The 14141-nt window shown below is 44.9% G+C and overlaps 1 protein-coding gene across 1 annotated transcript in view; it reads right to left on the bottom strand.

Moving 5' to 3' along the window:
- st6galnac5a (ST6 (alpha-N-acetyl-neuraminyl-2,3-beta-galactosyl-1,3)-N-acetylgalactosaminide alpha-2,6-sialyltransferase 5a) overlaps nucleotides 1-13384 on the bottom strand; it is a 63949-nt gene extending 50565 nt beyond the window's left edge. Inside the window, exons 1-2 of the mRNA XM_048538656.2 lie at nucleotides 13145-13384; nucleotides 12637-12834 (exon numbers count right to left, since the gene is read on the bottom strand). Of these exons, the coding sequence (XP_048394613.1) occupies nucleotides 12637-12834; nucleotides 13145-13159 (213 nt within the window). The 5' untranslated portion in view covers nucleotides 13160-13384. The remainder of the gene's footprint in view (nucleotides 1-12636; nucleotides 12835-13144) is intronic.
- Nucleotides 13385-14141: the final 757 nt, after the last annotated feature.

The raw sequence follows: 14141 nt of genomic DNA, 5'->3' as shown, positions 1-14141 counted from the left end.
AACATCCTACTCAGACCCATCCTCCTATCCCCCACACACCCCTGAGCACTACAGGCAATTTAGCATGGTCGATCCACCTAGCCTGCACATCTTTGGACTGTGGGAGGAAACCGGTGCACCTGGAGGAAACCCATGCAGACACGGGGAGAATGTGCAAACTCCACACATGGTGTGTCCTTGTTTGTTATGATCTGCCTGTACTGCTCACAAAACAAAGCTTCTCACTGTACTTAGGTACATGTGACCGCAATAGATCAAATTGCTGAGTACAAAATCACCCCCACAGTCTGTTTCCACGCACCTCCCCCCCCCAACCCCCCAACGATCCTCCCAATGCCTGCCCCATTCTCCAGGCCCTCAAGATATTTTTTCACTGTGCAACCTATACAGGTATTTAGCGTGAAAAACTTCAATCCGATCACCCCTTGATCTTCCATATTGAAGGGAAAACAAACTAGTCCACACTGCTACACCCTCAAAAGTGAACATTTTTAACCCTGCTGGTGAATCTGTGTAGCAGCCCATCCAAAATCAACATGTTTGTCCTGTAGAGCAGTGCCCACAAATGGATAATGTACTTTGGCTGCAGTCTAACCACAGCTATATAAATCACCAGCATGACTTTCAACTTTTTCTACCTCAGCTTTCCCAAGATAAAGGCTAATGTTTCATTAGCTTTTTAATTACTTTTTGTACCTGTCTATGCGCTCTTAGTGATTTCTCTACATGGGTACATAAATCTCTCTGCCCTCCACAGCTTCTACTTTCTTATTATTTAGAAAATGCTTCAATAAATGTTTTTTGGTCCAACGTGGATGATTCACATGGAATTCCACCTGCAAAAGGCTGACCCACTCTCTTAATCTATTAATGTTCTTTCTGCAACTTTCTGTTCCCACTTACACTATTTACCGTGTGGACTAACTTCTTTGTCATTTATGTAAATTAATAGGATGTGTATATATTAGGGATCGTTAGCAAATTGGAGGTGTAGTGGACAGTGAAGAAGGTTACCTCAGAGTGCAACGGGACCTTGATCAGGTGGGGCAACGGGCCAAGGAATGGCAGATGGAGTTTAATTTAGAAAAATGTGAGATGTTGCATTTTGATAAGGTAAATCAGGGCAGGAATTAGGCACTTTATGGTACAGTCCTGCGGAGTGTTGCACAGGCTCATAGTTTCTTGAAGGTGGAGTCACAGGTAGACAAGGTAACTAGCAAGGTGATTGGGACTGTTGCCTTTATTGATCAGTGCATTGAGTAAGGGGTGTGGGAGGTCATGTTGTGGCTGTAAGGGCATTGGTAAGGCCACCTTTCGAATAATGCATTCAATTCTGGACGCCCTGCTATAAGTAAGAAGTTGATAAGCTTGAAAAAATTTACAAGGATGTTGCCAGGGATCGGAGGGTTTGAGCTATACGGTGAAGCTGAATAGACTGGGGCTATTTTCCCTGGAGTGTTGGCTGAGGGGTGATCTTAGAGAGGTTATAAAATCATGAGGGGCATGGATAGGGTGAATAACTGAGGTCATTTTCCCAGGGAAGGGGAGTCCAAAACGAAAGGGCATAGGTGTAAGGTGAGAGGGGCAAGATTTAAAAGGCACCTAAGAGGCAACATTTTCACACAGAGGGTAGTGTGTGTATGGAATGAGCTGCCAGGGGAAGTGGTGGAGGCTGGTACAGTTACAACATTTAAAAGGCATCTGGATGGGTATATGAATAGGAAGGGTTTACAAGGATATGGGCTAAATGCTGGCAAATGGGGATAGATTAATTTGGGAAATCTGGTCGGCATGGACTAGTTGGGTCAAAGATAACAAGATGTGCAGACCTGGATGAACACAGCAGGCCAGGCAGCATCAGAGGAGCAGGAAAGCTGACGTTTTGGGCCGACACCCTTCTTCAGAAAAGGGTGTGATTCCACACCGTATAGCTTCATGACTGGATGCATCACCGAGTTTGGATATAGAGTTTCCTACTGATTCATCAAAGTCATCTGTCCACACAACGCAAGGTTGATGTCTCAGTATAAATGACAGGACATCGCTGCTAGTCACATCCTGCTAGCTGGAGCTTGCATCATTTATTTTTACCCTCTGCCTCCCAATGCCGAGCAATTACCTGCCACTGTTAACAGGTTGCTTTCCAATTCCAACCACTTCCACTTATCAGTAGATGATGCAAGGATGTTTTGCGCCTCAGGCAACAAAGATGCAAAATAACCAGTCTCCCAATTAAGGCAAGGATGAACAAAAATTTCCTCTTTCAGAGGGTGGGTAGTTTTGGGAATTTGCTTCCATTGAGAGCAGTTGAGACTAGTTTATTGAACAAATTCAAGGCTGAATTAGATAGACTTTCCAATTATAAATTGGAACGGTGGCTCAGTGGTTAGCACTGCTACCCTCAGCACCAGGGACCCCGGTTCAGTTCCACCCTGGGTGACTGTCTGTAGGAGTTTCCTCCCACACTCTCCCTGTGCCTGTGTGGGTTTCCTCCTACATTCCAAAATTTACATAGATGATCTGGAGAAGGGGACCATGTGTGGTGTGTCAAAGTTTGCAGACGACACTAAGGTGAGTGGTAGAGCAAAGTGTGCAGAAGACACTGAAAGTCTGCAGAGCGATATAGATAGTCTAAGTGTGTGGGCAAAGGTCTGGTAGAGGGGGTGCAATGTTGATACATGTGAGGTCATCCATTTTGGTAGGAATAACAGCAAAATGGACTATGTTTTAAATGGTAAAAAATTGCAGCGCGCTGCTGTGCAGAGGGACTTGGGTGTCCTTGTGCATGAATCGCTGAAGGTGGGGTTGCAGGCACAGCAGGTGATTAAAAAGGCAAATGAAATTTTGTCTGCCATTGCTAGTGGGATGGAGTTTAAAAACAGGGAGGTTATGCTGCAGCTGTATAGGGTCCTGGTGAGGCCACACCTGGAGTACTGTGTGCAGTTTTGGTCTCCGTACTTGAGAAGAGATATACTAGCACTGGAGGAGGTGCAGAGGAGATTCACTCGGTTGATTCCAGGGTTGGATTATGAGGAGGGACTGAATAGACTGGGATCATACTCATTGGAATTCAGAAGAACGAGGGCAGATCTTATAGAAACATATAAGATTATGAAGGGTAAAGAAAAGGTGGACGTAGGGAGGTTGTTTCCGCTAGCAGGGAGTAGAGGGCATTGCCTCATAATAAAGGGAAGCAGAAGTAGGACTGAGGTCAGGGGGAACTTCTTCACCCAATGGGTTGTGAATCTGTGGAATTCTCTGCCCATTGAAGTGGTTGAAGCTACCTCACTGAATGTTTTTAAGGCAAGACTAGATAAATTTTTGAACAGTAAAGAAATTAAGGGTTATGGTGTACGGGCAGGTAAGTGGAGCTGAGTCTGAAAAAGATCAGCCATGATCTTGTTAAATGGTGGGGCAGGCTTGAGGGGCCAGACAGCCTACTTATGCTCCTAGCGCTTTTGTTCTTATGTTATGTGTGGTTAGGTAGATGGACAATGCTGAATTGTCGCATAACATCCAGGGATGTGTAGGTTGGATGGATTAGTATCTTGGGAAAGGCTAGGTTATGAGGATAGGGTTTGGGGGTGGATCTGGGTGGGATGGTCTTCAGAAGGTCAGTGTGGATTTAAAGGGCTGAATGGCCTGCTTCCACACTGTAGGGATCCTATTCCAAGGAAGTCAAGGTTCATTGGAGGCAGGGAGGAAAGTGGAGTTAAGGACACAATTTGATTCACACTGGCCATCACTGAATGGTAGAACACACTCAAGAGACTAATGGCATAATCCTGCTCCTTTCTCTAATGTTCTAATGTTTTATTAACAATTGCTTGGTTGATCCTTATTGAATGACTTCTGGGAGTCCAAATAGGATCCACAGATATCTCCATATCAGCCAAAACAGGTACCTCCATTAAGAGCTGCTCAAACAAATTAGTTAGGTAAGACTCAATGGCAAGAAGCCACGGTGGCTTTCACCTCTTAAATACGCTGCCTGACTACAGCCTCACCCCTTCTAATCTGACAATCATTTACAATAAGGGGGACACATAAACCACTTGCTGATGTAGAGAGACAATCTGAAGGAGTCCAGTCCATTATTATACTTTAAACAAAAATTGTTTCAATTTGCGAAATCTAGCAAAAATTATTGCCTCACACCCAGCCAAATAGTGTGAGTTGAAAATATTCTGTTAGGTTAGCGCTGTGTTAAAATACATGGACATGATCTGAATTGCCTGGAACTAAACAAATCCTTTAACAGACCTTGATGAATATGGTAATGATAACTCCTCTAACAAGATTCTCTCGTATCAATTAGCATTGGACTCCATCGGGAACGCAGAATCCAGTAATGACCCTGGTACTGCAAATTGCTGGGTACATTCTTCATTCTATATCACATATACCCATGTACCTTTGATGCATTGGTCCCAGGCGTAGAGACAGGTTACAAGTGGCAGTGATACAAAACAGAATTTTATTTGCTGGTGATGTGGTTGCTAAAGGGAGAAAATGACATTTATGACAAGCTGTTTCACCTTGCCAATGCAATGCAACTAGCCGATAAAATAACCGGCAATTTCTGGAAAGAGCAAGTGGCCAAGTTAGGGGTTGATTCCTCAGGGAGGTGGGGGTAGTTTGTATCGAGTCATTAAAATAAGAACTAGATCAGATTTCTTTCAGAAAATAACAACCTGGGACACAGCAAGTGAGTGATTTGAGGCATGTTGCATCGTTGGTGTTAGCATATGCCTGGGATGGTCTGGTGATCTGGATTTGTGGTTTCTCAAAACTCACACCAGTGGGGGCTTTGTTCACTGTGTCTGTGTCTCGATGTAGACTCAGTGATAAGAGTTCAGTCGCTGTGGCTAGTCAGCAGGTCTATTATCACTATAGACAATCACCCAGCTGGTAAAAGGTGAACTATGGGGTGCCCAGCAATTTCGGTGTTCCCCAATCCAGGTGAGTGGACTGTTTATATCCCCATCCTGACCCAATCCTTGGGTCCTGATTATATTTGTAATAATGTTATTATAATTATCACAGTATTTCAGCTGAGAAGTGAAGTTGGATAAGTTCAGGGCACAGAAAGATAAGGGGAGATCAGAGAGCGGTGACGGGGATGGACAGCGTAAATAGAAACAGCTGTTCATTTTGGTCGAAGGGTCAATAACAGGGGTCTTAATTGTAAAGTGAAAGGCAGGAGGGTTAGAATGGAGTCGAGGAAAACCTTTTTCATCTGGAGGCTATTAGGGCTCTAAAATGCACTACCTGGGAGGGTAGTTGAGGCAGGAAACTGCACAATATCTGGAAAGTACTTGGATGAATACCTGAAGTGTCATAACATTCAAGGCCAAGGGCCTAATATGGGAAAGTGAGATGGCTGTAAGTAGGAGCATGATTTTGGCAGGATAGACTCAATGGGCTGAAAGGCCTCCTGTACTGTATGACTCTACGTTCCATCACTACAATCCCTGCAAAGTAGGCAGAATACAATGACAAAAAGAAATGAAATATCCCATTGAAACAAATTCTGATATTAAACTGCAGTGTCACTGTAAGGTCAGATTTTGCTTAGTTCACTAGGACTGGTTTAAGAAAACCAGGGATCTTCCATTTAAAACGGAGAGGGGAAGAATTTTCAGCGCGAGTCCTCGGGGAGGCTTCCCTAGGGACGGATGGAGGAAGGGCTTACAGAGTTTTTTTTAGGGCAGAGGTAGATGGGATCTTCATTATTGTGGGTGACCCTGGCTATTGGGAATGGACACCTATGACCTTATTAAATGGTGGCTCAGGGAAGGGGGGAACTGCGGCTCCTAGAAGGTATTTTTCTACATGGTCCGGGTTGTGGGGTGGTGTTCGACATTGGCCTGAGGTTGAATCCATTTGAGGTTCCACAGGAGTAAACCTTGTGGTTTAAGTGTGGTTTTGAGTTCAATAATTTCAGGGCCTACACTCTCACATGTCCCAGCCACACACATCAGGCCTTATTATCACACTGCCTGCCATTAAACGTCCCCTGTTGTTAGCCACTAACAGTCCCCATTAACAACTATTCACCCTCTTAGCCTGATCGTTAGCAACTCCTTAGTCTGTCAAACTGTCTTTCTCTCTCTTTGGGCTCCATCCTATTGTTTACTCCCTACCGCACCCACTTCCTATTTTCTGAGTATAAACTGACGTTTTACCAGCCACCATCAGTTCTGAGAAAAGATCACCGGACACGAAATATTAACTCTGTTTTTACCTCAGATGCTGCCAGACCTGCTGGGCTTTTCTAGCAACTTTGTTTCTGTTCCTGATTTACAGCGTCCGCAGTTCTTTTGTTTTTTAAACCCAGTCATGTCTGTTCACTGTGGGAAAAACGTGAATGTTCTCCACTAAGTGTCCACTGGTTATGAGGCTCTGATGCGTGAGCCTGCCGCAGTGACTGACAGGATGGCACTCATCAAAAGACAGCATTACAAGCATGCTGCTGGGTGTAGGGTGCAGTTCTGTCAGCCCAGTGGGGAGATCTGACATCATCCTGAGTTCAGAGGCTGTTAGCTCATCTCATGATGTACTTCAGGCTGACAGGTGCAGTGCTGCACAGTCCAAGGTACTGTCTCTTGCTTAAGATCTTAAACCCGAGTCTCCCCTCTCAAGTGGGCAGGACAGATTGTTTTTCTAAAATCCTCTGACTGCCCTACTCACAGAATCACAGGAATAAAGGCAAAATTGTATGAATGTTGGAAATCTGAAACAAACATAGAGGATGCTGGAGAAACTCAGCAGAGGTCTGGTAGCATCTGCGGAGAAAGAAATAGAATTAACATTTCGTGTCTGGTTCTGAAGAAGGGTCATACCAGACTTGAGATGTTACCTCTGTTTCTCTCTTCACAGATGCTGCCAGGCCTGCTGAGATTCTCCAGCATTCTCTGTATCTCTCACAGAATCACATTTCTTAGGGAAGATCATTCAGCCCATCGTGTCTGTGTCAGCTGTTCAAATGAACATTTCACCTTCCCTCACTTTCCTGCTTTCTCCTGGTAATCCTGCACATTCTTCCTTTTCAAACAACTGAACCAGCCTCTGCCACACTTTCAGGCAGCACATTCCAAACCACAAACATTCACTTCTTACAAAAATGTTTCCCCTTTGTTACTTTTACCAATTATTTTAAATCTATATCCAGTCATTCTCAATCCTTTTACAAGTGGGAACATTTTATCCAAGAGACTCTTCCAGATTTCGTATGATTTTGAAAACTTCAAACAGATTTCCTCTCAGCCTTGCCATTTCCAAGGGGAACAGTTCCCCCTTCCCCAGTCTCTCTTCATAACTGAACTGTCACACCCCTGGAATTATTTTTGTCAGCTTCTTCGCTCTCTCCAATTCCTTCACATCCTTCCGAAAGAGTGGCTCCCAAAACTGGACACAGTACTCCAGCTCAGAATGTGTCTTGTACAAGTTCAAACAGCATCTTGCTACTTTTGTGTTCCATTCCACAATTAATAAAGCCAAGGATACTGCATGTTTTATTAACTGCCCTCTCATCTCTTATTATTTATGTGCATTTACACCCACTCACTCTGCTCCTACATCCCCTTTTTTAACTCATTGATGGATGTAGGCATTATTGCCCGGGCCAGCATTTATTGCCCATCCCTAATTGCCCAGAGGGCAGTTAAGAGTCAACTACATTGCTGTGGGTCTGGAGTTACATGTAGGCCAGACAAGGTAAGGATGGCAATTTCTTTCCCAAAGGGCATTAGTGAACCAGTTGGGATTTTCTCCAAAAATTCAACTTTTAATTCCAGATATTTTTGATGAATTATAATTCCACTAACTGCTATGGTGGGACTATGAATTCAGGTTCCCAGTACCTTAGCTGGGTCTCTAGATTAGCAGTTCAACAATAATACCACTTGGCCATCCACACCCCTCAAGCATACTCATCTATTGCCGACTTTAGGTACATTTAAGTCGTCATTGGATAAGCATATGGGCGTACATGGAATAGTGTAGGTTAGATGGGCTTGAGATCGGTATGACAGGTCAGCACAACATTGAGGGCCGAAGGGCCTGTACTGTGCTGTAATATTCTATGTTCTATTGTATGGCTGTTGGATCTTAAGCATTTGCTTCTTATTTGGGACCACACTAAATGCCTTGTTCTCTCCGTACTATCTACCAGGTCTCTCATGTCATAGAATCCTTACAGTGTGGAAACAGGCCTTCAGCCCAAAAAAATCCAGACCAACACACAGAGCATCCCACCCAGACCTATCCTCCTGACCTACACATCCCTGAATGCAATGGGCAATTTAGCACAGCCAATCCACCTAACCTGCACATCTTTGGATTGCGGGAGGAAACCAGAGCACACCAAAGCAAACACAGGGAGAATGTGCAAACTCCACACAGACAGTTGCCTGAGGGTGGAATTGAACCTGGGTCCCTGGCGCTGTGAGGCTGCAGTGCTAACCACTGAGCCACAAGTCACACAGGACCTTTTCCCATTCACTTGTCAGACGTGGGCATCTTTGGCTGGCTAGCATTTATTATCTAAGAATCTTTGGTGAATTTCTGCAGTGCATCTTGTACATAGTACACATTGCAGCTACTGAGCATTGGTGATAGAGGGTGTGGGTGTTCTGTTGGATGCGGTGCCAATCAAACGGGCTGTTTTGTCCTGGAGTGCTGTTGGGAGCTACACTCTTCCAAGCATTTGGTTAGTATCCCATCACACTTTGAACTTGTGCCTTGTAGATGGTGGACAGGCTTTAGGGAGTCAGGAGGTGAGTTACTCACCACAGTATTCCCGGCTTCTGGCCTGCTCTTGTAGCCACTGAGTTTACACAGTGAGTCCAGCTGAGTTTCTGGTAAATGATAACCCCCAACATATTAACAATGGGGCCATTCAGTGATGATAACATCACTGGACGTCATGGGACAGTGGTTAGATTGTCTCATTAGTATTGGTCATTGCCTGACATTTGCGTGGTATGAATGTCACTTGCCACTTGTCAGCCCAAGCCTGGATATTGTCCCAATCTTGCTACATTTGAACATGGACTGCTTCAGTATCTCAGGAATCAAGAATAGTGCTGAACACTGTGCAATCATTGGTGAACATCCCCACTTGTGACCTTATGACGTTGGGAAGGTCATTGATGAAGCAGCTGAAGATGGTTGGGCCTAGGACACTACCCTGAGGAACTTCTGCAGAGATGTTCTAGAGCTGAGATAACTGACCTCCAACAACCATGACCGTCTTCCTATGCATCACCTATGTCTCCAACCACCAGAGCATCTGCCTCCTGATACCCATTAATTCCAATTATGCTGGGCTTTTTGATGCCACACATGGTCGAATGCAGCCTTGATATCAAGGACTGTCACTCCCACCTCACCCCTGGAATTCAGCTCTTTTGTCCATGTTGAACCAAGGCTGTAATGGGATCAGGAGCTGAGTGGCCCTGGCAGAACTCAAACTGGGCATCACTGAGCAGGTTATTTCTGAGCAGATGCTGTTTGAAAGCACTCTTAATGATACCTTCCATCACTTTCCTGATGATCGAGAGTAGACTAATGGGGCAGTAATTGGCCGGGTTGGATCTGTTCTGCTTTTTATATACGGGACATACCCTGTCAATTTTCTACATTTGTGGGTAGATACCAGTGTTGTAGTTGTACTGGACAAGATTAGCTAGAGGAGCAGCAAGTTCTGGAGCACAAGTCTTCAGTACTATTGTTGGAATGTTGTCAGGGCCCATTGCTTTTGCATTATCCAGTATCTCCGACTGTTTCTTGATATCAGGCGGAGTGAATCGAATTGGCTGAAGACTTGTATCTGTAATTGTGGGATCACTGCAGGAGACCTCTCTCTTCTGAAACCGTACTCACTGCATTTGGTTAGCTCACGTGTCCTTTGAACATGTGCCATCCATTTTCCTCATCATTCTTTCAATCACTTTCTCCTGTTATGTAGGAACACAGGACATAGAAGCAGGAGGAGGCCATCTGGCCCCTCGAGCCTGCTCCACCATTTAGTAAGACAATGACTAACTTGGCTGTGGGCTTCAGTCCACTTTCCTGTCTCAGAACCCCCCCGGCCCAATAGCCCGTGACTGCCTTGTCAATCAAACAAGGTGGAAGGACAGCTTAAAGAACTGTAATGTGACCGTTGATCTGTTGTCTCTTTTTATTTTTCTGAAGGTGCAGTAGCCTTTGCCACTTCCTCATTCTGTGTTGGTAGGTCAAAATCCGGGAATTCCCTTTCTTATGGCATGTGGGTCTACGTAGAGCATATGTGCTGCAGTGGTTCAAGAAGGCAGCTCACCACCATCACTTTTTCAAGGGCAGCCAGGGATGGGCAATAAATACTGGCTCAGCCAGGGATGCCCACGTCCCCTCAATGAATAAATCATGTCCCAAGTTTTCGGCCCAAGTCCAATGGTCTCCAAACAATGTCCAGAAGTAGTTGGCATTCCCTTTGTTCTTTGCAAAACGAAACAGCCACTAAATCCCTTGAACCCATTCTGACATTCAGTTAGATTGAGATTAATTTCTGCCTCAATGCAGTTTACCCATCTTCGATTCATAATCCCTTATTCCCTTACCAAACAGCAATCTATCACACTCAGATTTTAAAGTCTCTGTTATCCCAGTACCCACAACCATTTTGAGAATGAGTTCCATATTTCTGAAACTCATCTGTTTCAGGCACTTTCCGATTGTCTCTCAAATGGCCATGTTCCAAATTTAGTATTTTATCACCTTGCTATGGAGGAAGTAATTTCTCTGTTGTCTGTAACTTTATCATTTTCAACAGTTAAATCATACTCCAAATGCAAATGAACAAAGAGATTATGCTACTTGTTGTCAATTTCATGTTTTGGCGTCATCTAGATGTTACCCTAATGCCAGTATAGAGTCATTGAGATGTACAGCATCGAAACAGATTCTTCAGTCCAACTTGTCCATGCCATCCACATAGCCTAAATTAATCCAGTCCCATTTGCCATCATTTGGCCCATATCCCTCCAATCTTTCCTATTCATGAACCCATCCACATGCCTTTTAAATGTTGTAATTGTACCAGCCTCCATCACTTCCTCTGGCAGCTCATTCCATACACACAACACCCTCTGCATGAAAGTGTTGCCTGCTCAGGTCCATTTTAAATCTTTCTTCTCACATTAAACCAATGCCCTCTAGTTCAGGACTCCCCTACCCCGAGGAAAATGCCTTGTCTATTTACCCTATCCATGCCCCTCATGATTTCATAAACCTCTATAAGGTCACTCCTCAGTCTCTGATGCTCCAGGGAAAATAGACCCAGCCCATTCAACCTCTCCGTGTAGATCAGAACTTCCAGTCCCAACAACAGCCTGTCTGACACTGGAGATGCAATCCTTCACCGGAGATGTTGAACTGAGGCCCTAGCTACTCTCTCAAATGAGCACCAAAAATGCGTTTCCAGTGTTTTGGCCAATATTCATTCCTCGACAAACATCACAAAAAGCAAGCTGGCCAGATGCCTCATTGTATCTCATTACTGGGGAATGAGCCACAATTTTGTGCCCAGAAGTGTGACCTGGACAGAGTAGATGCAGCAAGTGAGAGGGGAGGTTGAGATAGAGAGTGTAGACTGGGAAAGGCAACATGAACCCACTAAGAAATGGGCCAAGAAACCACCACCTAAGAGAAACGATCCCTCTCAGCATTCTCATTAAAGGATCACTCACTGTATGCACAATAAACTTTGATATCTGTAGCACCTCAGCAGAAGAGAATGAATAGTGCTGCCAGCTTAGAATCCCTACAGTGTGGGCACACATCAAGTTCAAAGAGCATCCCACCGAGACAACACCCCCCCTACCCCGACATTTTCCCATAGCTAACCCACCGAGCCTGCACATCCCTGGACACAATTTAGCATGGCCAATCCACCTAGCCTGCACAGCTTTGGACTGTGAGGGGAAGCCCACACAGACACAGGGATAACATGTAAACTCCACACAGATAGTCACCTAAGGCTGGCATTGAACCCAGGTTCCTGGTACCATGAGGGTGGCAATGCTAGCCATTGTGCCGCCCTGATTTAGGTAGAACACTAATACGTCCTACTTTCCCGTCCCTTGCAGGCTCAAGCGAGTTTCAACTGAGTCAACTGCAGCTCTCCACCACTTTCTGTGTGAAGAAATGCTGCCTGACATTGTATCTGAGCAACCCAGCTCTGGTGATGACACGGGGTGTCCCTATAAACACCTACCCCCTTCCTGGGCACCTGGTCACACCGAGGTCTTGTAACAGAATCCAGCCCCACTTACAATTAGCTCCTTGTGCCTTGTCTTGCTGCCCTGTAAAAGAATGTTTCATTTTCAACTTTACAAGTTCCCACTGAATCTGCGTCTACTGCCCTTTTATGCAGCGCGTTCACATCACAGCCAACTGGAATCATCTCTCCTTAGCCATTCTGCATTCACTCCTCTCCCTAAAACTCTCCATATCAGCCTTCCTTGCTCCAACTTCACTATTGCCCAGGAACTGCAATTTGGACTAACCCAATTATTAACTATATATATTGTGACTGGTCATGACAAAGAGAGAGGGAGGCCAGTGGCCAGCTGCTGATCTGCAACCTCTTACCTTATGGTCTCTGAAATTGATATATCCCTTCAGCAGTGGCAGTGAGGAGGGCTCCGGGCTCCTGTCTGTATCTCTCCTCCTCCTGGTCTCTGCACTGAACGACACCCAAGGACCAGCTCTGAGATCGCTGGAGGAAGCATAGAGAACCAGCAGGGTTCCACAAGTGGAAATACCCACAAACACTCCGAGCAGATGCCTCTGCACAAAACGGGCACACACACACACAATAAGAGGATCATCGCAAGAGGATAAAAGACAGAAATTGCACAGTTTGTCACACGTGCGGGAACAACAAAAAGAAACAGACATGCAAAGTGAGTTTCAAGATCGAGGTCTATTTGTTGCACAACGTTGTAACGGTTATCGAAAGTTTAATTTGCATTTCTCAATATAACGCCGTCTGCATGCTGCAATGTGTACAGTTTAACTAGCCGTTCAAATGCAAGTAACAAGCAATCAACAGCGAGATATATATTTGTAAAATCTCCATATGCAAATTACATATTACCACCAGCTTCTTCATTCTGCTGCTCTCCTCTGGGATTGTAATCTCATCTCTTCTCTCTACTTAGACCCTTCCATTGGGCTCTTTCTTCCTCAGGCAGGGGATTCTGCAAAGGTTGTATTCAGAGAACATGCTACTTCGTGCGCTCACTGAAAATCTCGCACTGCTCTTTCTGTCTCTCTCAGCCTCAGTGTCTCTCTCTCTCTCTCTCTCGCCAGCATCATCTCCACGCTTCATGCTACAGACCCCACCTCCTGCACTGATAAGAGTCCACGGGAATCCGCAGGGTCCCAGTGCCCATTTTACCACACGCATCGATTTACTCCCCGTTCCATACTCCCACAAAAAATATATTTGTAGCATCTGTCTCCTCTCCTTGACAAACTTGCAGAGATCAGGGGCGAACGAAATTGAAGATGGTTCTGAACAGAGGGCTCAGAAAGCTGGCAGTCGGACCTGTTGATCTATCCCCCACCCTGTTTCAATATTGCATATCTTGCTTTAGTGACCGTGTAAAATAAAGCAACACAATATTTTGACCTTTGCAAAGGTGGAACATTTGATTTGAGTTTCAAAGGACGTCCAAAGCTGGTACCTTTAAAAAGACCAGTGCCCGAACCCTCTGAATTGCAAAATATCTTATTACACCTGATACGATGGAAACGTTACGGAGAGAGGTGATAAGGAGCTGTACGAATGTAATTAAAAGAGAAAATGTTGGAAACGCATGATGAAGGATCATAGTCCCTGAGCGTTAATTCTGCACCTCCTCGTGAGCGCTGAAGTCTTCTAATATTTTCTGGTTTTAATTTCAGATTTCCAACGTCGCCAGTATTTTTCTCACGTGTATATGCAAATATATTAATTGTCAAAAGCAAGGGCACGTCAAGCCTTTCACATGTACAATCATCCCGTTCCCTCTCCACATTCAAATTGTCTTTAATAAATTAGGACCAGTGTGGACGAAATGCCTGGCTTCACTGACAAGGCCCATGTAAAT

The sequence above is a fragment of the Stegostoma tigrinum genome, chromosome 8 (genome assembly GCF_030684315.1).
Source record: "Stegostoma tigrinum isolate sSteTig4 chromosome 8, sSteTig4.hap1, whole genome shotgun sequence".
In the NCBI taxonomy this organism is placed as follows: Eukaryota; Metazoa; Chordata; class Chondrichthyes; order Orectolobiformes; family Stegostomatidae; genus Stegostoma; species Stegostoma tigrinum.
Note: the sequence above shows the minus strand (reverse complement) of the source record. Positions and strands in the feature narration are given on the sequence as shown.